At 43.9% G+C, this 26,444-nt stretch overlaps 1 protein-coding gene across 1 annotated transcript in view; it reads right to left on the reverse strand.

The window, feature by feature from the left end:
- LOC127919390 (cadherin-2-like) overlaps window positions 1-24,182 on the reverse strand; it is a gene marked incomplete at its 5' end in the record, with an annotated part of 45,333 nt that extends 21,151 nt beyond the window's left edge. Inside the window, 12 exons of the mRNA XM_052502880.1 lie at window positions 671-810; window positions 14,050-14,283; window positions 14,628-14,861; window positions 15,996-16,138; window positions 16,380-16,633; window positions 18,046-18,231; window positions 18,506-18,643; window positions 18,765-18,937; window positions 19,018-19,162; window positions 20,212-20,367; window positions 21,001-21,174; window positions 23,934-24,182. Of these exons, the coding sequence (XP_052358840.1) occupies window positions 671-810; window positions 14,050-14,283; window positions 14,628-14,861; window positions 15,996-16,138; window positions 16,380-16,633; window positions 18,046-18,231; window positions 18,506-18,643; window positions 18,765-18,937; window positions 19,018-19,162; window positions 20,212-20,367; window positions 21,001-21,174; window positions 23,934-24,182 (2,226 nt within the window). The remainder of the gene's footprint in view (window positions 1-670; window positions 811-14,049; window positions 14,284-14,627; window positions 14,862-15,995; window positions 16,139-16,379; window positions 16,634-18,045; window positions 18,232-18,505; window positions 18,644-18,764; window positions 18,938-19,017; window positions 19,163-20,211; window positions 20,368-21,000; window positions 21,175-23,933) is intronic.
- Window positions 24,183-26,444: the final 2,262 nt, after the last annotated feature.

A 26,444-nucleotide genomic window follows, 5' to 3' on the forward strand; every position in this document is an offset into this window, starting at 1 on the left:
TTCCTCCACATGACAATTTCCCGAACAATGGGTGGGAAGTAGCATCCATCGCAGTGAAAGATGGTCTCTCGCCTTACCCCCGCCTCCCATGCCATTTCCATGGCAATAAATGTTTATCACCCCCTCTCAGAGTGCCATTATTAATATCCAATGATTGGTCAGCTAGGTCCTACAACCCCCATGGGCAAGTCCACTGGAACAAAATGACGCTGAGACTCATTCATTGATTGCTAATATTAACAAACCATACACCTCTATGAACAAGTACTACTTGTAAAAATTCACAAATACAATTTTACAAAAACAAGTGCAAAGTTTGTTTACAGAATGATGATTTTTGCAGTTCAATGTTTTACCAAACTTTGCATCTGCACTGTTCTTCAAGTAAATGTGTTTTTGTATATATTTTTTCTGTGTAGATTGTAAATTTGACATACATTTTAAAGTGAAAAATCTCAGAATAGTTCCGTTTTCGTGGAATTGCCCCATGTGAGAGTCCCTCAGTGTGTGTGTTTGTCTGTGTGTCAACCACTGTAATCGTCCTTGCCTCCCCCTTTACCCAAGCACTGACCTTGTGTTCCACTAGCAGTTAGCGGACTAACCCTCCATCTGATTCAACAGCTGATTGGCTATGCTATCATTATGCTAATGTTAGTGTGTGTTTCTCTACCTGGTCCTCCTCTCCTCCTCCTTCTTCGTCGTACTTCAGTATGTTGTCTCTGACATCGTCCTCTGGGTCGATGAGCAGCTGCTTGGCCTGACGTTCCTTATCCCTCCTCTTCATCCACATCACAAAGAACAACACCATCACTACGGGAGGGGGGAGAGGGGGAGGGAAAATAGGGAGGAGGAGGGGTAGGACGGAGAGAAGAGAGGAGAGGGAGAGAGGGAGGATGAGGGGGAGAGAGAATAATTAGAACTTCACAACCATTTTCATTTTGAGCAGTGCACATTGCATCCAAGAGAGAAGAGAACAGGGAGGATGAGAGGGAGAGAACTAATAAAAAGGATAGTGGTGGAGGAAGATAGAGGTAGGATGAAGGGAACAACAGAGTTTTTATTCATCCATTTTTATTTCTCTGCCATGTGAGAGGGAGGGATGAGGGGAGAGAGGAAGGAACAGAGGTAGGATGGGGAGAGAGAGAGTCAAGGGCTGAGGGGGAAATTAGAAACGGTGATGTGCTCAACCATTTCATTTGAGCAGTGCACATTGCATCCAAGGAAGCACATTTACCACATCAGTCTTCTTTAATTATCACTCAAAAACCACACAGAAGCCATGGAGATCCGCAGAGCATTCAAGGAGCAGGACAGGGGGAGAGAGCCATCAAGAGGAGCCATCAATACAGGCAAAGCGTCAATACTGAGATCAAATCCTACTACGCCGGGGGGAGGGTGTGGCAGGGCTTGCAAATTATCCAAGAGAGGGAGGGCAACACTGAACCTAGGAGCTGGAGCAGGGATTTCTCCTATAAAGCAACATTTTTATGGAATGGTCTACCTATCCATGTGAGAGAGACATAGACTTGGTCTCGAGAGATAGATATTTTGGCTGAGAACAATACAAAAGGATAGTGTAAGGGCAATGATTTACAATTTTGGAGAGAAGATAGAAAGTAGGTAAGGCATGAAGGGAACAACATGTAGCTTCAGTTTTTATTCATCCATATTTCTCTGCCATGTTAAAGAGGGGAGGTATTTAAGCTTTGAAAGGAGCTTGATCAGCAAAATTCGCTGTTTGGGTCTTTGATCCACATATTCAGTGCAGATTTCAGAACATGGCTGGGTGTGAGGCTGGGGTTGTGACAGGTGCATTAAGTATTCATTTGACTGGCAAAGGGCTATTGTGCCTAATCCTATTGTGGACTGGGGAGGTTGGGGGTAGACTGCTTATAATGTTAGCTTTGGGAGGGGGTAGAGTGGTAACCTAGGTCAAAGGGCTGTAAAGGGGAAAGGGGTTATTGGTGCTAAGTACCGTGATGTGCTCCAATACGGAAGAGGTCCATTGATAGCTTTGCGGATGCTAAGCTAAGCATTCCAGAGACTGTTTCAATTACTGTGCTATGTTCTGGCATTTATCCGATAAAGTTGAGGAGTTTATCGGACAATACCATGAACATCAGTCAATGGCTTCTTTAATAAATGCATCGACGACATGCATGTGACCATACGTACAAACCACAACCAGAAGCCATGGATTACAGGCAACATCCGCACTGAGCTAAAGGCTAGAGCTGCCCAGGGGTTCAAGGAGCAGGACAGTAATCTGGACGCTGCCTCTGACCCAAAGAAATCCCGCCACGACCTCCAACGTGAGCCATCAAACAGGCAAAGCGTCAATATAAGACTGAGATCAAATGGAGTCCGGGTCTGACTGTAAAAGCTCGATCACTCCAATGCTGCAAGATGTGCCCCTCAGGGGTCTGAATATTCTGTCTTTTCCCTCTGCAACTGAACTTCCTGCTCTCAGAGTGGACATGAGGATAGTTGAAAACACATCCACCGCTCTAACCATCAACACGCAGGGCTCCCCATGCAAGGGTGCCCGAATGCATAGTCCCTTCCTGTACTAAGTTCCTGTTCAGCTAGCACAGCTAGAACTGCAACAGTTTGGGGAAGGCCTTTTCCTGTTGAACAATGCCCCTCCAACAGGTCCATACATCATCAAGTTTGCTGACAATCCATGAGGTGTCCCGGTGGTAGGACTGATAACAGATCTCAAAAGTTATTTTGACAACTGTTTGTACGCACAGTTTTACAATATGACCCTCTGTGTAAAACATAGTCACAAACACGAGGCAGCCTACAGAGGACTGGAGGTCAGAGATCTGGCAGGCAGTGTGGTGCCAGGACAACAACCTCTCCCTCAACGTCAGCAAGACAAAGGAGCTGATAGTGGACTACAAGAAATGAAGGGTGAGCACACCCCATCTACATCGTGGGGCTGTAGAGGTGTGGGTCAAAGATTTGGCATGGGCAGAACCTCAGTTCCTCATCTGTTAAATGTGTTTGTTCTACAGCTGCACCATTGAGTCATAAAATTCACATCTTGACTGGCTGCATCATCTCCACCAGTTTAGACAGCATTACGGCAACTGCAGATGGAATACCAGGACTTGACCGTAAGATGCTACAGAGGGTGGTGAGAATGGCACAGTACATCACTTTGAAAGGGGGCTTAGGTCCTTGCCATGGGCTCAAACACCCCAAAGATAATGTGGCGCAGCTCTGGTGTTTTCAGGCACTGCTGAATATCTCAGTGCGGTGAGGGGCATCACTACAGTCCTGTCCCTTTGAACCCAGGCAGTATCACATCCAGCCGTGATTGGGAGTCACATGGCAGGGTGGCGCACAATTGGCACCATTGAGAAGACACAGGTTTGGCTGCAAGGGGGGTAGGCTGTCATTATAAATAAGAATTTGTTCTATTTAAATAAAGTTTAAATTAAAACAAATCCAGGACCTATATACCAGGTGGTGTCAAAGGGCCCCAAAATGTCAAAGACTCCAGCCACCCAAGCCATAGATTGTTCTCTCTGCCAAATGTGTATCTGTTTTTGTATGTACATTGCTTGATTTCGGTCTCAACCTTTAAGTCTTTACTGAAGACTTATCTCTTCAGTGGGTCATATGATTGAGTGTAGTCTGGCCCAGGAGTGGGAAGGTGAACGGAAAGGCTCTGGAGCAACGAACCGCCCTTGCTGTCTCTGCCTGGCCAGTTCCCCTCTTTCCACTTGGATTCTCTGCCTCTAACAGTGCTTACTGGGGCTCTCTCATGCCGTCCTGCAGGGGGTGCGTCACCTGAGTGGGTTGATTCACTGTTGTGGTCATCCTGTCTGGGTTGGCGCCCCCTTGAGTTGTGCCGTGGCGGAGATCTTTGTGGGCTATACTCAGCCTTGTCTCAGGATGGTAAGTTGGTGGTTGAAGATATCCCTCTAGTGGTGTGGGGGCTGTGCTTTGGCAAAGTGGGTGGGGTTATATCCTTCCTGTTTGGCCCTGTCCGGGGTGTCCTCGGATGGGGCCACAGTGTCTCCTGACCCCTCCTGTCTCAGCCTCCAGTATTTATGCTGCAGTAGTTTGTGTCGGGGAGCTAGGGTCAGTTTGTTATATCTGGAGTACTTCTCCTGTCCTATTCGGTGTCCTGTGTGAATCTAAGTGTGCGTTCTCTAATTCTATATTCTCTCCTTCTTTCTTTCTCTCTCTCGGAGGACCTGAGCCCTAGGACCATGCCCCAGGACTACCTGACATGATGGCTCCTCGCTGTCCCCAGTCCAACTGGCCATGCTGCTGCTCCAGTTTCAACTGACCTGAGCCCTAGGACCGTGCCCCAGGACGACCTGACATGATGACTCCTTGCTGTCCCCAGTCCACCTGACTGTGCTGCTGCTCCAGTTTCAACTGTTCTGCCTTGTTATTATTCGACCATGCTGGTCATTTATGAACATTTGAACATCTTGGCCATGTTCTGTTATAATCTCCACCCGGCACAGCCAGAAGAGGACTGGCCACCCCACATAGCCTGGTTCCTCTCTAGGTTTCTTCCTAGGTTTTGGCCTTTCTAGGAGTTTTTCCTAGCCACCGTGCTTCTACACCTGCATTGCTTGCTGTTTGGGGTTTTAGGCTGGGTTTCTGTACAGCACTTTGAGATATCAGCTGATGTACGAAGGGCTATATAAATAAAATTGGATTGATTTATTGATTTAATTTTATGCTACACAAACATTTTTCGAAACTAATCCAATCAGATTCTTTGCACCCGTTTCATAAGTGGTTGTTTCTGTTTAAATGGCTACCTTAGACTCCTCATAGTGTTCCAAACCCTGACATGAATTATGAATGCAGGTTGTGGGTGAATAACTATTCCAACTGTTCAGCTCGTGCTATATGGGGTGGGTCGAAGGCCTATATCCCCACCGCAGGGCTTCACCAAGCTCTGGCTCACCCCCTTCCCTTACAGATGCACTGTTGGTAGGAAAACAAGTAGAGACCACCCACCAGGTAATGGCTTTGTAGACACTGAAGCCTTGGGGTGGTACGAATGAAATGGGGTATAGACCCCAGAAGAAGGGTCCCCCACCACACCGTAGCTCAGTTGGTAGAGCATGGCGCTTGTAACGCCAGGGTAGTGGGTTCGATTCCCGGGACCACCCATACGTAGAATGTATGCACACATGACTGTAAGTCGCTTTGGATAAAAGCGTCAGCTAAATGGCATATATTATATTATTACACCTAAGGTCCTGGCGGTAATGGCCTGTCAGCGCTGTGGGACCTAGGGCGATGCGCCTAGGGGAGGAGTCTCCTCCGGGCCCCGGTGGATGGGTACGGAGTTGATTCGGAAGAGCAGGTGGAAGCTTTTTTGATAAGGACACCCCGTTCCGTACAAAGAACCGAAGATAGCTTTTTAACAAAGTACATTTTTAACATGTTTTCCATGTCTTAAAAATGTTTACTTTTGTTTTAAATCATGTGTGCACATTTAAAGGCTTTACAGATTGGATATTTTTTAAGCACTTTTGTTTTAGGTAGTTTTTTATTGTTTCAATCAAGAACACATTCAACTAACCAATGTAATATTCAATGCTGTTTTGAATGCATATTTATACTGCTTTAAAGTGTACATACGATGATGTAAATATATGAGCTGTGCAAGTGAAATTGTGTTAATACAATTTCACCAAAAGAGAAACAAAACCATTCCAACTGTATCCTAACTATGGCTGGATTCCAATAGGATTTACAAATCACTTTGCAAGCCAGTAGAATGTCACTTGCAGGTAGGGTTGCATAATTCCAGTTACTTTCCTGTTTAATCAGCTTCTTGTCATGCCACACCTATTTTTATTCAGGTTAGTTCATAGGAAGAGAGTGTAGATGCAGCCTTTTTTTCCCCCATTGTCGAAAGTTATGTGTAAGGTCCAATGCTAACGCAGACAAGGCCTGCAATAAAGCTGGGTATTCTATCTGGAGGAATGCTATTGATAGTACCAAATGATTTGCTAGGCACCCATCAAGCAAAGAGAATTTTAAATACACTGCACTGTGTAAAGAAAAACTAGTTTGATGTGCTATGGGAACATCGCTGTCAACACTAATTCATGATAGGTAGCTGGCAAGAAATCGCATGTATTTGACTATGATTATGGACATTATTGAGTTCCTTGTTTCAAACCAGCAACCACAGAGGGGGACATTGGATGCAATAGAGCCAAGAGGGGAGGGGGGCAGTGAATTTTTTGGAATATAGTCTCTGAAAAGACAAGGAACTTGTCAAGGTGTTTAGCACCATATCCCACAATCCCACAACACTGCAACTCTTCTGAAAAGGTAAGAAACAATTTAGCTGGTTGGTTTTTATCAAAATCTTGGTGGAATATCCAGTGGTGTCATTTCAGGAAAAACCTAGGTCATGCAATGGCAAAATGACTTCCTTAGCTAGCCTAGGTTTACAACAGCCTTGTTTAGTGTGTAGGGCACTATCCATGACACTGTTAAAGCACAGCGGAGATTTCGTTGTTCATTGTGGTATAGCGTGATATAAGCCAAATTCAACACAATTCCAATCCAAGAAACCAAAATGACACCCTGGGTATAGCTACATATCAATATGTTTCATCATAGAAATAGATACATTATATTATGGTTTCTTGCTAGCTCTTAGAATATTATTCCCCAGAGGGGTTGTTTGGCTGTCCCCATAGGATAACCTTTTTGGTTGAAGGGAAAACCCTTTTGGGTTCTATATCGGTTCTTCAAAGGGTTCTCCTATGGGGACAGCTGAAGAACTCTTTTAGGTTCCAGATAGCAAAATAAATCAGGGTGTATTGGTTTTCGTGGTTGTAAATGGAACTGTATGTATTGGAAATGTGTTTATGGTAGGCTGGCATTGTTAATTGATTGAGTGGGTTGAATTTTATCCACAGAAGCATATTGTGCCATTTCACAAGGTGTTGCTGAACTCATGAGCGGCTTGATTTTCCATGTTTGAAGACAGCTGTGTGTCCTTGTCTAAAAGACAAGGCACATTGGAAAATTATATAGGTGTTATGGCTTAGGCGGGGTGTGGCTTTCCGCTAATTATTTTTGGCCAACCGCGAGTGGAAGTGTTGTACCAGTTTAACTGTGCTATGGTAGAGGAACATTTTGAAGTCTACAAGGACCAAATGGCTTTGTAACTGTGGTGGTACTATATGTGACTTGTTTCAGGAAACTAGGCAGCTGTCGCACGTCACTACTTCAACGGAGAGCCATTTTAACGTAAACTTTTCTTTTAGCAAAATGTGTTTTTTTGGCAGAAATACCTTCTGGAACATGTGAACTTTCAAGTGCCTTAATAACAAGCTTGTACCATTTGTAAATACGAATACAATTGTTCAATTATGAGCCTAGTTGGTTTATCCACGAAAAAAGCGAGCAACCTTCCCCTAACCATGATTGGCTTCCGTCTATAATGTGAGCTGGTCAGTATGTGTAGGTAATCCTTTCTAATGCTGCTTTTAAAAAAGATATCACGTAGTAGAGCTGCATAAGTCTACCTACATGTACATATTCCCTCAATTACCTCGACTAATCTGTGCCCCCGCACATTGACTCTGTAGCGGTAGCCCTTGTATATAGCCTGGTTACTGTTATTTTATTATTGCTCTTTAATTATTATCATTATTTTTTTAACTTCCATTTATGTTAGGAAATACTTTCATGACACTTATTTTTCTTAACTGCCTTGTTGGTTAAGGGCTTGTAAGTAAGCATTTCACAGTAAGGTCTACTACACCTGTTGTATTCTGCACATTTGACAAATAAAATTAGATTTTGATTTGTTGCTCTCCACTTTCTGGAGGACCGAGTTTTTAAATAAATGGAATTAGAGTATGATAGCAAATGAAGTATGATAGCAAAGAAGATGGAGAGAATTCTGGCATTCTGGCATTTGATTACATATATGCAGACGGAGTTGAAAAGAAAACACTCAGAAGGCTGTTGAAAACACATGTCTCTGGATTACATCTTCAAACTAAGGACAACCACGGCATCCGTGACAAAGAGGGAGAAGCGTCCATCCTTGTATATGGGTAAGAGAGTCTAGCTAGCTACATTTTCAGATATTACACATTTTTAGTTTTGTCAGAAAAGTTGTTTTCATTTCAAGTTAAAGTGTACTATTAGCTAGCTAGCTAACGTTACTTGTGTGATCTGTGTAGTAATATTATTTGTATTTCAGAGCCATTGGCATTGCTAGCTAACATTAGGCTATAACTAGCAAACATTGAACCTGGTTGGTTAGCTACCTGCATATTCATCAAGTGTAGTAATGTTATGAGTTGGGATTATGGTTAATTGTTTAGCTAGCTAGCTACAGATCTAAACAAAAGACTCCGCTATGCAAGTAACTATTTCAATACCATGTTTATGATGTTACTGCACAGGCCTGCTAACCATCTGAATCACCGCATCCCAAACACTCTGAACCCATTTACTTTCTATCTCTCTTTGATTTTTATTTTGTTTATACCTTCTGGAAACCTGCCTCACCCACTGTGATACGGAATCGCTATTACTTTTCATTTTTATTTTATTTTTATGACACACTCAAGAACCTCCAGACGCTAACCAGCTAACTAGCTACAAGCTATTTAGTCATTGTTAGTTTTTTTAAAACCTGGATAACACTCGCCAGCCCAGCTTCCCTGCCCATCCACCGCTGCCCCTGGACACTGATCTCTTGGCTATATAGCTGACGACGCTGGACTGTCCATTAATCACGGTACCCCATTCTGCTTGTTTGTTTATCTGTCGGCCCAGTTGCCTAGTCAACGCCATTTTACCTGCTGTTTGTTGTGCTAGCTGATTAGCCTCACCTACTGTTTTTAGCTAGCTTTCCCAATTCAACACCTGTGATTACTGTATGCCTCGCTGTATGTCTCTCTCAAATGTCAATATGCCTTGTATACTGTTGTTCAGGTTAGTTATCATTGTTTTAGTTCACAATGGAGCCCCTAGATCCACTCTGCATACCCCTGTTACCTCCTTTGTCCCACCCCCACACATGCGGTGACCTCACCCATTACAACCAGCATGTCCAGAGATACAACCTCTCATCATCACCCAGTGCCTGGGCTTACCTCCGCTGTACCCGCACCCCACCATACCCCTGTCTGCTTATTATGCCCTGAATATATTCTACCATGCCCAGAAACCTGCTCCTCTTATTCTCTGCCCCCAACGCTCTAGGCGACCAGTTTTGATAGCCTTTAGCCGCACCCTCATACTACTCCTTCTCTGTTCCGCGGGTGATGCGGAGGTAAACCCAGGCCCTGCATGTCCCCAGGTACCCTCATTTGTTGACTTCTGTGATCGAAAAGTCTTGGTTTTATGCATGTCAACATCAGAAGCCTCCTCCCTAAGTTTGTTTTACTCACTGCTTTAGCACACTCTGCTAACCCTGATGTCCTTGCCGTGTCTGAATCCTGGCTCAGGAAGGCCACCAAAAATTCAGAGATTTCCATACCCAACTATAACATCTTCCGTCAAGATAGAACTGCCAAAGGGGCGGAGTCGCAGTCTACTGCAGAGATAGCCTGCAAAGTAATGTCATACTTTCCAGGTCCATACCCAAACAGTTTGAACTACTAATTTTGAAAATTACTCTCTCCAGAAACAAGTCTCTCACTGTTGCCGCCTGCTACCGACCCCCGTCAGCTCCCAGCTGTGCCCTGGACACCATTTGTGAATTGATCGCCCCCATCTAGCTTCAGAGTTTGTTCTGTTAGGTGACCTAAACTGGGATATGCTTAACACCCCGGCAGTCCTACAATCTAAGCTAGATGCCCTCAATCTCACTCAAATCATCAAGGAACCCACCAGGTACAACCCTAACTCTGTAAACAAGGGCACCTCATAGACGTCATCCTGACCAACTGGCCCTCCAAATATACCTCCGCTGTCTTCAACCAGGATCTCAGCGATCACTGCCTCATCGCCTGTATCCGCCACGGAGCCGCAGTCAAACGACCACCCTCATCACTGTCAAACGCTCCCTAAAACACTTCTGTGAGCAGGCCTTTCTAATCGACCTGGCCCGGGTATCCTGGAAGGACATTGACCTCATCCCGTCAGTTGAGGATGCATGGTCATTCTTTAAAGGTAACTTCCTCACCATTTTAGATAAGCATGCTCCATTCAAAAAATGCAGAACCAAGAACAGATACAGCCCTTGGTTCACTCCAGACCTGACTGCCCTCGACCAGCACAAAAACATCCTGTGGCGGACTGCAATAGCATCGAATAGCCCCCGTGATATGCAACTGTTCAGGGAAGTCAGGAACCAATACACGCAGTCAGTCAGGAAAGCTAAGGCCAGCTTCTTCAGGCAGAAGTTTGCATCCTGTAGCTCCAACTCCAAAAAGTTCTGGGACACTGTGAAGTCCATGGAGAACAAGAGCACCTCCTCCCAGCTGCCCACTGCACTGAGGCTAGGAAACACGGTCTCCACTGATAAATCCATGATTATCGAAAACTTCAATAAGCACTTCTCAACGGCTGGCAATGCCTTCCGCCTGGCTACTCCAACCTCGGCCAACAGCTCCGCCCCCCCCGTAGTTCCTCACCCAAGCCTCTCCAGGTTCTCCTTTACCCAAATCCAGATAGCAGATGTTCTGAAAGAGCTGCAAAACCTGGACCCGTACAAATCAGCTGGGCTTGACAATCTGGACCCGCTATTTCTGAAACTATCTGCCGCCATTGTCGCAACCCCTATTACCAGCCTGTTCAACCTCTCTTTCATATCGTCTGAGATCCCCAAGGATTGAAAGCTGCCGCAGTCATCCCCCTCTTCAAAGGGGGAGACACCCTGGACCCAAACTGCTATAGACCTATATCCATCCTGCCCTGCCTATCTAAGGTCTTCGAAAGCCAAGTCAACAAACAGGTCATTGACCATCTCGAATCCCACCGTACCTTCTCCGCTGTGCAATCTGGTTTCCGAGCCGGTCACGGGTGCACCTCAGCCACACTCAAGGTACTAAACGATATCATAACCGCCATCGATAAAAGACAGTACTGTGCAGCCATCTTCATCGACCTCGCCAAGGCTTTCGACTCTGTCAATCACCATATTCTTATCGGCAGACTCAACAGCCTCGGTTTTTCGGATGACTGCATTGCCTGGTTCACCAATTACTTTGCAGACAGAGTTCAGTGTGTCAAATCGGAGGGCATGCTGTCCGGTCCTCTGGCAGTCTCTATGGGGGTGCCACAGGGTTCAATTCTCGGGCCGACTCTTTTCTCTGTATATATCAATGATGTTGCTCTTGCTGCGGGCGATTCCCTGATCCACCTCTACGCAGACGACACCATTCTATATACTTTCGGCCCGTCATTGGACACTGTGCTATCAAACCTCCAAACGAGGTTCAATGCCATACAGCACTCCTTCCGTGGCCTCCAACTGCTCTTAAACGCGAGTAAAACCAAATGCATGCTTTTCAACCGATCGCTGCCTGCACCCGCATGCCCGACTAGCATCACCACCCTGGATGGTTCCGACCTTGAATATGTGGACATCTATAAGTACCTAGGTGTCTGGCTAGACTGCAAACTCTCCTTCCAGACTCACATCAAACATCTCCAATCAAAAATCAAATCAAGAGTCGGCTTTCTATTCCGCAACAAAGCCTCCTTCACTCAAGCTGCCAAGCTTACCCTAGTAAAACTGACTATCCTACCGATCCTCGACTTCGGCGATGTCATCTACAAAATGGCTTCCAACACTCTACTCAGCAAACTGGATGCAGTCTATCACAGTGCCATCCGTTTTGTCACTAAAGCACCTTATACCACCCACCACTGCGACCTGTATGCTCTAGTCGGCTGGCCCTCACTACATATCCGTCGCCAGACCCACTGGCTCCAGGTCATCTACAAGTCCATGCTAGGTATAGCTCCAACTTATCTCAGTTCACTGGTCACGATAGCAACACCCATCCGTAGCACGCGCTCCAGCAGGTGTATCTCACTGATCATCCCTAAAGCCAACACCTCATTTGGCCGCGTTTCGTTCCAGTACTCTGCTGCCTGTGACTGGAACGAATTGCAAAAATCGCTGAAGTTGGAGACTTTATCTCCCTCACCAACTTCAAACATCAGCTATCCGAGCAGCTAACCGATCGCTGCAGCTGTACATAGTCTATAGGTAAATAGCTCACCCATTTTCACCTACCTCATTCCCATACTGTTTTTATACTGTTTTTATTTATTTACTTTCCTGCTCTTTTGCACACCAATATCTCTACCTGTACATGACCATCTGATCATTTATCACTCCAGTGTTAATCTGCAAAATTGTATTATTCGCCTACCTCATGCCTTTTGCACACATTGTATATAGACTGCCCATTTTTTCTACTGTGTCATTGACTTGCTAATTGTTTACTCCATGTGTAACTCTGTGTTGTCTGTTCACACTGCTATGCTTTATCTTGGCCAGGTCGCAGTTGCAAATGAGAACTTGTTCTCAACTAGCCTACCTGGTTAAATAAAGGTGAAATAAAAAAAATAAAAAATACTGCGATAACTGTCGTTAGACGTAGCTGATAAATTCACTCTGGCTATCAACTCTGATTTCAGAGCACTCCTGTTTGAGTGTGCCAGAGCTCACTGACGAATAACTGACAAATTTACGAACGCTCAACACCCGATGAAAATGGCCGGTGTCAGTAAACGTTGCAAAAAAAACGTAATTAAATTGTTGCCAGCAGCACAGTTGCAGTCACCAACGCTCTGGATAACATAAACACAGCCTAACCAGCTCTGCTAGGGGGAGTAAAATGGTCAGAATGACCTCTTCTCTCATTTGTGTCTGGAAATAGCTAGCAAGCTAGCCAACGTTAGCTAGTTAGCTTGGGTGCTTGACTGCTGTTGTTAGGCCAGAGCGTCCAGTGTGCGCTCTGAACTCTCAGAGAGCAAAACGCTGTGAATTTACGAATGGACAATCTGACAATGCTCTGAGATAACGAACTCCCAGAGCACACTCTGGCACAAATTTAAGAACATACCCATAGTATAAGTCAGCCTTTAGTCTTGACATTTTTTGTTGTTTAGTACATAGCCTCACATGTGAATCCTTAAAGAGATAGGTGGGGCTAAAGATTAAAAGGATATGAGTGATGCTGAATGGGTGTAGATAAAGAAGAGCTCTCTAGTAGGTACCAAAACATTGAAGGGCGTTTTTCTCAAAAGTGAGGTTACACCCTTATCAACTTTCAAAGTAGAAATACTTTCCCATTGTTCCTCAACTGTAGTGCATGAAATAACATTTTCTAACTCTGAGTCTCTACTTTTATCCAATGTAAAAACACCATTGAAAATGTTGTTACATAAGTCCGAATCGAGCCAGTTGGTCACATATGAAGGCAAAAAGCATGTTTTTTTACCCGTCGAGAAAGGTAGTGATGTTACGTTTGATGCTGGAGTTCCCGGGGCATCCGTCAACATTGCTGAGCAGTGTGTCGATGCCTGTATCCTTTTATCAGAAGCACGTGATCAATGGCATCCGAAGCTTCGTTTGGTCGAACTAATTGGTTTGGTATTGGTTTGGTATTGGTTTGGTATTGGTTTGGTATTGGTTTGGTATTGGTTTGGTATTAGACAAAAAGGCCACGCTGCGCACACGCTATGGGGTATGGGATGTCAACTATAATAATTTGGCTGCTCTAAATTATTTTGATCGCGAGGTGCCGCTAGTGTACACTATGTTGATCAAAGCCTCGTAATGAACATGTTTTGACACAATTGGTTGGAAAATCTCGACGCTTCAGGAAACTTAATTTCTCCATCACTAGAGAAAGGTATTATCTGACATATGTACCTACAGTATAACTAAACGTTTCGGAACAAATCCAAACATTTATTTCTGAGATTGTACTGGAGCTATAAAAATACCCAGATAGGAGAATGTGGGAGATAAGGCAGGGGATATGGCTGTGTGTTGGTGTGTGCAAGTCTGCTTGAGTGTGTGGGTAAGCTCGTCTTAGCCTGTATAACCAGACTCACCTAGCAGTATGATGATACAGATGAGGATTGCGATGATGGCTCCAGTGCCCAGCCCTGCTGCGATGATGCGTTCCATGTCCACGCAGTCTCCATGGTGATCACACTGACACACCTTGACCTGTAGGTAGGATGTATTGGACATGGGCAGGTTGCCTGAGTCTGTGATGATGATAGGAACCTCGTAGATACCACTCTCCAGAAAACCTATCCGCAGCCTGACCTGAGCATATTCACCTGGGATAGGGACACACAGAGAGAGAGAGGGGGAGGAGAAGAGAGAAAGAGAGAGAGGGGGGAAGGAAGAGAGAGGGGGAAGAGAGAGAGAGGTGGGGAGGAAAAGAGAGTTTGTGGGGAGTTACAGATGGAGGTTGAGAGTTTTAGAGACAAAGACAGGAAATAAGAATGAGAGAGAGAGAGAGCAAGGGAGAGTAATAGAGGGAAGGATAAAGAAAGAAAGAGAGCGAGATGGGGGAGAATGTTCAACAAGTTATTTAGTCATGCCAATAAAACATTTTTGAATTAAATTCATTTGAGAAAGAGAAATGGAGCAAAAGAGGGGAAAAAGCAGACAGACTAACCATTGAGGCGTGTGAGGGTCCAGTTCCTGCGTGCATCTGCCGGCCGCTTGGCCAGTTCGAAGGCGAAGGGGCCGGCGTTAGGGGTCAGATCGGGGTCACTGGCGGTGATGTTGATGGTGTTGGGCTCAGGCTTCTCACACATCTCCACCTCCGGAGGGAAGACACGAGGAGCATTGTCATTTATGTCCAACAGGTACATCTGTAATGTACCTGTACCACTGGCTGGGGGGATGCCTGAGAGAGGGAGGATAAAGGGATGGAGGAAAGAGAGATGGAGAGACTAGTGAGATAAGTAAAGTGAAGAAAATGGCACCTTACATAGACAGGAATAATAAAACAATGTTTGGTGCAACTTAGATACTGTACTGAACTATGTGTTGAAAGGAAGACATTACAGGCACATTACAGCACTCATACCAAACAGGATTCATGCTGTCATACATAATATTATGTCACACGCCAAACCATATTGCAACACTCAAATGTCTTAAAACAACACTCTGTCAACAGCTACATATGACTTCAGTGAAACTAACCTCCTAAATAAGAGATGAGAGAAATGTATGATCAAACACACCAGGAGGGTGAGTAAAGGAATGAGGGAGAGGGAAATCAGTACGTTAGGGAGGCTGCCTGAGATACACAGCTGACCTGTGTGTGTGTGTGTGTGTGTGTGTGTGTGTGTGTGTGTGTGTGTGTGTGTGTGTGTGTGTGTGTGTGTGTGTGTGTGTGTGTGTGTGTGTGTGTGTGTGTGTGTGTGTGTGTGTGTGTGTGTGTGTGTGTGTGTGTGTGTGTGTGTGTGTGTGTGTGTGTGTGTGTGTGTGTGTGTGTGTGTGTGTGTGTGTGTGTGTGTTGCCAAAAAGCACAATGAAGAGCTCAGTCAGGATTGTGCTGAGACGCAGCAGGGGCTTTCTGTGCGTGAGTGGTGTTTTTAGAGTCTGTGAACACTAACTTGTGTGCTCATGTGTATACATATACTTTTCTGTAGTAGTACTAATATATAATATATGCCATTTAGCAGACGCTTTTATCCAAAGCAACTTACAGTCAGTCATGTGTGCATACATTCTACGTATGGGTGGTCCCGGGAATCAAACCCACTACCCTGGCGTTACAAGCGCCATGCTCTACCAACTGAGCTACAGAAGGACCACCTACCATTGTCATCTGATATTTTCCTTTTTTTTTTTGGGGGTGGGGGACAAGATATTTATCTTATCGTGCCAAGAAAGTGAGTCAAACTAAATGGATTGTAATTTAATTTAATTGATGTGAATAGTGAGATTCAGCTCTAAGTGCTTCTCTGCATGAGTACCCCCACACAGCTATACACTGTAAGTTCCAAAAACAGTACAGGTCCACTCTCACCATTGTCAGTGGCCATGAAGGTGATGTTGTATAGGTTATTCTTCACATATGGAGACTCTCTGTCCAGCACAGCGATGGTGGAGATCCGCCCGTTTACAGGGTCTATCTTCAGCCAATTAGCAGGGTCGAACACCTTGGCGTACCTTAAAATCAACCAATGAGATGACAGTACACAATTTACCCTTTGCTAAGCCCCGCCCCCCTTGGTGAGCTGACAAGGTAAAAATCTTTCGTTTTGCCCCTGAACAAGGCTGTTAATCCACTGCTCCTAGGCTGTTGTTGTAAATAACAATTTGCCTAACTGACTTGCCTAGTTAAATAAAAGTTTTAAAAATATATATATTAGCTAACATGCCAACGCTGATCCCTCTCTCATCTACTTACCGTATGTTCTGTTGCATGTATCTGTCAGGGTCCTGTGCTGTAAAGGTGGTGAGTAGCGAGCCGCCCGGTAGCCCCTCCTCTAGTTTGATGACTTTGGGGTTAGGGGAGAACTCTGGGCTCTCGTTGACGTCTGTGATGCGTACAGACACGGTGGCGGTGGACTGACGGGGCAGGTGGATACCACGAGCCAGGGAAACCTCGTTCTCAGCCAGTACCGTCAGCACGAAGGAACGACTCACCTCATAGTCTATAGGCTGGAGAGATACACACATACCAGTTAGCCACGCAGTTTACAGTTCAATTTGTTTGTAAATCTTACATACCAAAGCTCTCACTTTGAAAACAGCCGTAATGTACAGTGGCTTCAGAAAGTAATCAAACCCCTTGACTTTTTCCACATTTTGTTGTGTTATAGCCTGAATTTAAAATGTATTCAATTGAGATTTCTTGACACAATACTCCACGATGTCAAAGTGGAATTTTGTTTTTAGAAATGTTTACAAATGAATTAAAAATGAAAATCTGAAATGTCTTTAGTCAAGTATTCAACCCCTTTGTTATGGAAAGCCTAAATAAGTTCAGGAGTAAAAATGCTCTTAATAAGTCAAGTTGCATGGACTCACTTTAGCATGGTGAAGTTATTCACTACACTTTGGATGGTGTATCAATCCACCCAGTCACTACAAAGACACAGGCATCCTTCCTAACTCAGTTGCCGGAGTGGAAGGAAACCACTAAGGTATTTCACCATGAAGGAAACCACTAAGGTATTTCACCATGAAGGAAACCACTAAGGTATTTCACCATGAAGGAAACCACTAAGGTATTTCACCATGAAGGAAACCGCTAAGGTATTTCACCATGAAGGAAACCACTAATCGATTTCACCAAATCTAACGCAACACATTACTGAGTACCACTCTTCATATTTTTTAGCATGGTGGTGGCTGCATGATGTTATGGGTATGCTTGCCAAGGTCTGGGGAGTTTTTTTTATGATTAAAAAGACATGGAATAGCGCTAAGCACAGGAAAAAAACTAAAGGAAAACCTGCTTCAGTCTGCTTGCCAACAGACACTGGGAGACAAATTCAGCAGGTCAATAACCTAAAATACAAGGCAAAATATAAAGTACACTGGAGTTGCTTACCAAGATGACATTAAATGTTCTTGAGTGGCCTAGTTACAGTTTTGACTTAAATCAGCTTTAAAATCTATGGCAAGACTTGGAAATGGCTGTCTAGCAATGATCAACAACCAGCTGGAAGAATTTTTCAAATTAATGTGCAAACATTGTATAATCCAGGTTTGCAAAGCTCTTAGAGACTTACCCATAAAGACTCACAGCTGTAATCACTGCCAAATGTGATTCTAACACATATTTACTCAGGGATGTGAATACTTATGTAAATGAGATATTTCTGTATTTAATTTTCAATACATTTGCAAAAATGCCAAAAAACATGTTTTCACTTCGTGTGTAGATGGGTAAGAAACACATCTATTTAATCCATTTTGCATTCAGGCTATAACACAACAAAATGTAAAATAAGTCTGTGCTGTATCTCTGTCTCTTTGTCTGCATGTATATACAGGTATATGCTGTAAAAGTTCATTTTCCATTCATATAAAAAAATATTTCTCATCAGAGCTGTGTAAATCCATACCTTAACCACAGTGACCAGTCCCTCATTGGTGGTGAGGTCAGTGGGGATGGTGAAGCGTCCAGTGGGGTCTCCAGCTGTGATCCTGTACACAGTCCTCCAGGCTGCACTGTGGGGCTGGTCCTTATCTGTTACTGTCAGATTAGCTACGATCACATTCACACGGTTCTCCTGCACCTCTCCATAGAACTACAGAGCGAGGGGAAGTGAAAGAGAGAGGCGGGAGTGAAAGATGAAAATATTGCTCAATAATAGGAGAAAGATAGTATCTTATGATAAAACATTTGGTTTATTTGAAAAAAGATATTCTGTGTTTCCCCCCCCCCCCTGTGTTTGAGAGGGAAAGTGTGTCTGTTTGCACGTGTTGGTGTATTGTATGTCTGTATGCATCTGTGTGTGCACATTCGTGTGTGTGTATGTCTGTCTATCTGTCAGTATGTCTGTTTGTCTGTCTGTGACTTACTTTGTCAGCGGTGAACTCCGGGGGGTTATCATTGATGTCAGTGATCCTGATGATAGCCGTAGCTGTGTTAGACAGGCCATAGGTTGGGTTCCCCTCCATGTCAGTAGCCTGGATGATTAACGTGTACTGAGGAACTTTCTGGAAGAAGGAAGACAACAGGGTACAGGTCCATGTTACAGCGTATAATATAGACAGTCTATATTGTGAACACACAATCATAAAAACATTGAAACACATTGACACACACACACACACACACCTCTCTGTCTAGCCCTGCAGCCACAGTGATGATTCCTCCTGTCTTGTTGTTGATTGTGAACATGTTGGAGGAGGGGTTTTCAGGATTCTGAGATATAATCTTGTATCGGAGCATCCCATTGGCTGTTTTAGGGTCATCCTTGTCCAGTGACGTAACTGTCATCACAAAGGACCCTGGGAACGTGAACCAAACAAGTCAATTAAAACCTCTCACACAATGGAATATACGTGCATGCGTGCGTGTGCGCTGTTACCTGGTTTGGATCCCTCTGGTACTGATCCGTTGTAGATGGTGTGTGTAAACTCTGGTCTGTTGTCATTCATGTCTATGACGTTGATGACGATGTCTATGGGGTTCTCTATCTGGTTCCCATTCAGGTCCACAGCATGGGCTCGCAGCTACACAGATGCATACAGTAGTACAGGTTAAACGCATGGTAAGGACGCGGGCTGTCAACTATAGGCACACAAATACAGGTTCATGGTTAGGCACACTTATGGGAATGGTATGGGCTCGCAGTTCCAGAGACTAATACAGGGTTAGGGCATGGTTGTCTTAACCTGGTTAAACCAGACTGTTAGCATAGCGTTCAGTCTGAATTCACCAGGCCATGGCTGTTCTCTTTCTATCACATTTGTTTCCAACTCGATAACTCATGACTTTCCCTCTTCTCTTGTTTTCTCTCTCACATGGATCAGAAAGGATTCCATATGTGTAAGCAATATGGTAATAGCTCCTCGTAGACCTTGGATAGGATTGGTGTAGTTTTCAGCGTTTTGCTTACACTTCATAGGGCAATCCACCAAGGGCAGAGAGAGGGGAAGGGTGTAACTTATCGGGATTGGGAACAGGGCTATTGACTCTGAGGTTTGTATACACTTGGCCTCTCAAGGTTGGATTTAAGGATTCTTAAGTGTTTCTCTCCTAGGGCCTCTCCCCTACTGCTCTCTAACAGAGAGCACTACAGGGATGAAAGCTGAGTACGCTCCCTGTACGCTGTACCCCGTCTCCAAAACAGCCATGATAGACGCCTACCGCTAGGCGGGCCATAACATACAGCTGTTGCAGTACCTACTCCTATACCCTGTCTCATAGCTGCAATCCTGGCTGTGCAGCTCCCTATACCATGTCTCCGGTACTGCCACACCTAATTAGTATTCATGACAGAGCTTCAGTGACTCTGACAGCTACATCACTCTATGAATATTCACGAGGTGGCCCCATCCTTCATGCAAATGCTCTGCTGCAGATCATAGTTGCTTGTGTGTCTGCATTGAGTGAGTTCTCAAGATCAAAGTTTCCTGTCCAACTTACTCTGTATGGCGTTTTACTACATTTAACATAGACCGATAAAGACTGTTGGCCACCAAGCCACCCATTATGGAGTAATTGACAGGAATGTGGATGCTAAATCTACTCATTCTAATTCTATGAGCTGAACACTTACATGGAAGTTGGAGATGTGTTCCCGGTCGAGGGGTTTGGTCACAGAGAGCTGTCCAGAGATGGGGTTGATGATAAAGATCCCGGTCGGAGACTGGTCAGCACCGGGCCCAGTCACACTGTAACGCAGGAGACTGTTCTTATCACGGTCCGACCGGATCTAGCAGGAGGGAGAGAGACAGAGGGAGGTAGAGTGAGAGATATTCCCAGTTTAGATACAGTACATTTACAACCACACTTTTATTCAAAACATCTTTAGCTCCCCTCAACACCATACATGGGCTGTATAGTACAGACAGGAAACAGCAGATGCACCATAAACCTTAATAAACATGTATAAATCACCATCCCACTGCCATTAACCCCCTGACTCAGCCTTATGCCGCGGATTACAATATAAATATATCAGCAGATGGTGTTAGGAGGAAATAGTGCGCTTTTCATACACTGGAACCACACACATACAGTACATACTGTACATATACACAAAAACTGAACACACAAACACACACTATAAAATCCTATGAGCTAGTGGGGAAATGTGTAAAACGTGGCATTTGAACTGTGTGTGTTGTGTGTGTGTGTGTGTGTGTGTGTGTGTGTGTGTGTGTGTGTGTGTGTGTGTGTGTGTGTGTGTGTGTGTGTGTGTGTGTGTGTGTTGTGTGTGTGTGTCTCTGTGTTCCAAATCAAACTGTATTTGTCACATGCGCCGAATACAACATGTGTAGACTTTACCGTGAAATGCTTACTTACAACCCGTTTGTGTGTGTCTCCATGTATGTGTCTCCCCTACCCTGACTAGCTCCTCGGGGAACTGTCCTCGTGAGTTCTCAGGGACGTTGATGGGGGGAATGACCCAGTCCCTCTTCACCCGCCTCAGAGATCCATCGTCCCCAACGACCAAGCTGTGCCATGGAAACACGATCTCTCGCACCTGCTGAGTCACAGCTGCAGAGCTGGAGTTCACCTGCAGAGATGAGACAACAACAAAGGTTACACACACACACACACACACACACACACACACACACACACACACACACACACACACACACACACACACACACACACACACACACACACACACACACACACACACACACACACAGAGACAGAGACACAGAGACAGATTACTCAGACCCACACACCAACACACACAAAAACACTATGACAAATACTATGATTTAGTGTATTCATGGCCTCGTTCCACAGAGCTGGATTACTGACATCATTTCTGAGGACCTGACCAATGATCAGACTGGCTGGCTGTGTATGTAACCTGTGTGTGTGTCCTCATAAATATTTGCAGCCTAGGAATGCAGTTTTGTTTCCTCCATACTCTAATCTGAATCTGAATACAACCCTTCAGCCATCTCATCCTCTCGCTGCATCCCTCCACCTAATCTCTATCCCTATATTTTCCTCCTTTCTCTCTTTCACTTCATTCTCTCCATCTTTCCCCTATATACCCAACAGCCTTCTTCTACGTCATAACTCTCCCACTTGCCTCTCCAAACCCTCCCTCTCCTTCCTTCCTCCCTTTTCTCAGAGTATTCTGATCCATCCGTCTGTTGAGCGAGCTAGCTGACTAATAGCTGCCTAACACTCCACTTGTTCAATTTCACAGCTTTTATTCACAAGTTTGGTATCGGTGGTATTTTAACAGCTTTTTCTTTCCTCACACTGTTTTCCCACAGAATGCCGAGAGACATTAATGGACCCACTAAGCATATGGCAATGCACTATTTCACTATCTCCTCTGGACCTCCTTATTGCTCTAATTAAAATGTTTACTGGGGAATGTCTCCTCATATATAGAGGACCTCCTTATTGCTCTAATTAACAATGTTTTGGGGAATGTCTCCTCATATATAGAGGACCTCTTTATTGCTCTAATTAACAATGTTTACTGGGGAATGTCTCCTCATATATAGAGGACCTCCTTATTGCTCTAATTAACAATGTTTACTGGGGAATGTATCCTCATATATAGAGGACCTCCTTATTGCTCTAATTAACAATGTTTACTGGGGAATGTCTCCTCATATATAGAGGACCTCTAATTAACTTATTGCTCTAATTAACAATGTTTACTGGGGAATGTCTCCTCATATATAGAGGACCTCCTTATTGCTCTAATTAACAATGTTTACTGGGGAATGTCTCCTCATATATAGAGGACCTCCTTATTGCTCTAATTAACAATGTTTACTGGGGAATGTCAATGTTTACTGGGGAATGTCATATATCCTCATATATAGAGGACCTCCTTATTGCTCTAATTAACAATGTTTACTGGGGAATGTCTCCTCATATATAGAGGACCTCCTTATTGCTCTAATTAACAATGTTTACTGGGGAATGTCTCCTCATATATAGAGGACCTCCTTATTGCTCTAATTAACAATGTTTACTGGGGAATGTCTCCTCATATATAGAGGACCTCCTTATTGGTTTACCTCCTTATTGCTCTAATTAACAATGTTTACTGGGAATGTCTCCTCATATATAGAGGACCTCCTTATTGCTCTAATTAACAATGTTTACTGGGGAATGTCTCCTCATATATAGAGGACCTCCTTATTGCTCTAATTAACAATGTTTACTGGGGAATGTCTCCTCATATATAGAGGACCTCCTTATTGCTCTAATTAACAATGTTTACTGGAGAATGTCTCCTCATATATAGAGGACCTCCTTATTGCTCTAATTAACAATGTTTACTGGGAATGTATCCTCATATATAGAGGACCTCCGTCTGCTAAATGACTTAAATGTAATGTAAATGTAATTAACACACAGCAGGCAGTAGCACCACAAAGCAAATTGTCGAGGTTTAAAGAACAAAAAAGTTTTAAATCATTACTGAAAGTGTTGAATCCCATATAGATGCCAAAACAGTGTTAAACACTGCTTAGTGTAAAACCTTATTCAAATATTTCCCAGAGTGCCTTGGCTTTCAAGTAAATTGTAGAATTACCACCTATGACTCTATTTGTTAGTGACAGAGACATGGTAGCTGCATTCATCCATTTTCAGTCCTGTGGCCTTCACCAAGTGAAAATGTTACCATTAAAAATAATACATATTTAACACAATATGTATTTCATAAGGCCTTATTTTGAGGGCTTAGTTTTACACTAACATGGGGTCCTGAAACGTGAATTATTGTACCCATTACTGAAACGTTTGATCCAGTTTAGATGCTTTAGGTAGTCTTATAGCTTAGTCTTTCCAACCCTGGCAAATTGTCTGAATACAGGTTGTGGGTGATAAAAAGGTGGACATCCCAACACTGTCTGGTTTCCAATAAGAATTACAAATCACCTTGAAAGCAGAAAATGGAACATTTCTGTGCAGATGCTGTCTGCATTCCAAATGCTACCCTGTTCCCTACATAGTGCACTACTATTGACCAGGGACCTGGTGAAAAATAGCACACTATAAAGGAAATAGGGTGACATCTGGGATGCACACTGTACTGTAGTGAGCCTTGTCTTCTTTCTGTGGTTATCAGCACTTTACTGGCCATCAACGACTAACAGAGTAGGTATATACCCCGATAACATTATACTTCATCATCATGTTTAGGGCCAGGAGTTTTTACAGAATGCGTGGGTTGTGTTTTCATTTCCCGCATGGGCCACATATGCGTAGGGTAAAAGTGTATTGCTTTGGATAAGTCGTCTGTTAAATGAAAAAGAAAATCGGTATTATATCCCAGACCTGTTTGATGAGTTTGTGTTCTGTCGTCTCTCGCTTTCCTTCCTTCCGGAGGAGGAGGTAAACATGCGTCTTCCAATCCTCCTTGGTCTCCAGATCCCTCGCTCGCACCACCAAGGCGCTCTTCCTGTCGGCAAGACGGAAGGCATGCCGGGCATACACCGTGCCATCCTCATCCAGCCTGAAGTCTTCCACGTCAACCACCTCCAACAGCACCCTGTCGCCCAGGCCACAGTCTGCGAACCTCACTGCAGGGAGAGAGAGCGAGAGAGATGTCAGCAAGATTTGAAAACAGAGGAAGACAACATACAGTACCAGTCAAAAGTTTGGACACACCTACTTATTCAAGGGTTTTTGTTCATTTTTACTATTTTCTACAGTGTAAAATAATAGTGGAGTCATCAAAACCATGAAATAACACATATGGAATCATGTAGTAAGCAAAAAAACAAATATAATATATTTGCTATTTGAGATTCTTCAAAGTAGCCACTCTATGCCTTAATGACAGCTTTGCACACTCTTGGCCTTCTCTCAACCAGCTTCACCTGGAATGCTTTTCTAACAGTTCCCACATATGCTGAGCACTTGTTGGCTGCTTTTCCTTCATTCTACAGTCCAACACATCCCAAACCATCTCAATTGGGTTGAGGTCAGGTGATTGTGGAGGCCAGGTCATCTGAAGCAGCACTCAATCGCTCTCCTTCTTGGTCAAATTGCCCTTACACAGCCTGGAGGTGTGTTTTGGATCATTGTCCTGTTGAAAAACAAATGATAGTCCCAATAAGCGCAAACCAGGTGGCATGGCGTATTGTTGCATAATGCTGTGGTAGCCATGCTGGTTAAGTGTGCCTTGAATTCTAAATAAATCACAGACAGTGTCACCAGCAAAGCACCCCCACACCATCACACCTCCTCCTCTATGCTTCACGGTGGGAACCACTTATGCGGAGGTCATCCATTCACCTAGTCTGCGTCTCACAACGACATGATGGATGGAGTCAAAAATCACAAATTTGGACCAATTTGACCAAAGGACAGATTTCTACCGGTCTAAGCAAGTCTCTTCTTATTATTGGTGTCCTTTAGTAGTGGTTTCTTTGCAGCAATTCAACCATGAAGGCCTGATTCACACAATATCCTCTGAAAAGTTGATGTTGAGATGTGACTGTTGAACTCTGTAAAGCATTTATTTGGGCTGCAATCTGAGGTGCAGTTAAATCTAATGAACTTATCCTCTGCAGTAGAAGTATCTCTGGATCTTCTTTTCCTGTGCTGGTCCTCGTGAGAGACAGCTTCATTATAAAGTTTGAAGGTTTTTGCGACTGCATTTGTATAAACTTTAAAAAGTTCTTGAAATTTCCCGGATTTGACTAACCTTCCTGTCTTAAATTAATGATGGACTGTAATTTCTCTTAGCTTATTTGAGCTGTTCTTGCCATAATATGGACTTTTTACCAAATAGGGCTATCTTCTGCCTACCTTGTAACAACATAACTGATTGGCTCAAATTGACTTTTAACAAGGCACACATGTTATTTGAAATGCATTCCAGGTGACTACCTCATGAAGCTGGTTGAGAAAATGCCAAGCGTGTGCAAAACTGTCATCAAGGCAAAGGGTGACTACTTTGAAAAATCTCAAATCTCAAATATATTTTTAAATATATAACACTTTTTGGTTACTACATGATTCCATGTTTGTTATTTCATAGTTTTGATGCCCTCACTATTATTTTACAATGTAGAAAATAGTAACAATAAAGAAAAACCCTTGAATGAGTAGGTGTATCCAAACCTTTGACTTGTACTGTATATACATATACAGTGGGGCAAAAAAGTATTTAGTCAGCCACCAATTGTACAAGTTCTCCCACTTAAAAAGATGAGTGAGGCCTGTAATTTTCATCATTGGTACACTTCAACAATGACAGACAAAATGAGAAAAAAACAGAAAATCACATTGTAGGATTTTTATGAATTTATTCCTACAAACAAGCAATATTTCTGGCTCTCACAGACCTGTAACTTCTTCTTTAAGAGGCTCCTCTGTCCTCCACTCGTTACCTGTATTAATGGCACCTGTTTGAACTTGTTATCAGTATAAAATACACCTGTCCACAACCTCAAACAGTCACACTCCAAACTCCACTATGGCCAAGACCAAAGAGCTGTAAAGGAGACATCAGAAACAAAATTGTAGACCTGCACCAGGCTGGGAAGACTGAATCTGCAATAGGTAAGCAGCTTGGTTTGAAGAAATCAACTGTGTGAGCAATTATTAGGAAATGGAAGACATACAAGACCACTGATAATCTCCCTCGATCTGGGGCTCCACGCAAGATCTCACCCAGTGGGGTCAAAATGATCACAAGAACGGTGAGCAAAATCCCAGAACCACACGGGGGGGACCTAGTGAATGACCTGCAGAGAGCTGGGACCAAAGTAACAAAGCCTACCATCAGTAACACACTACGCCGCCAGGGACTCAAATCCTGCAGTGCCAGACGTGTCC

Source organism: Oncorhynchus keta, unplaced genomic scaffold (assembly GCF_023373465.1).
Source record: "Oncorhynchus keta strain PuntledgeMale-10-30-2019 unplaced genomic scaffold, Oket_V2 Un_contig_1649_pilon_pilon, whole genome shotgun sequence".
In the NCBI taxonomy this organism is placed as follows: domain Eukaryota; kingdom Metazoa; phylum Chordata; class Actinopteri; order Salmoniformes; family Salmonidae; genus Oncorhynchus; species Oncorhynchus keta.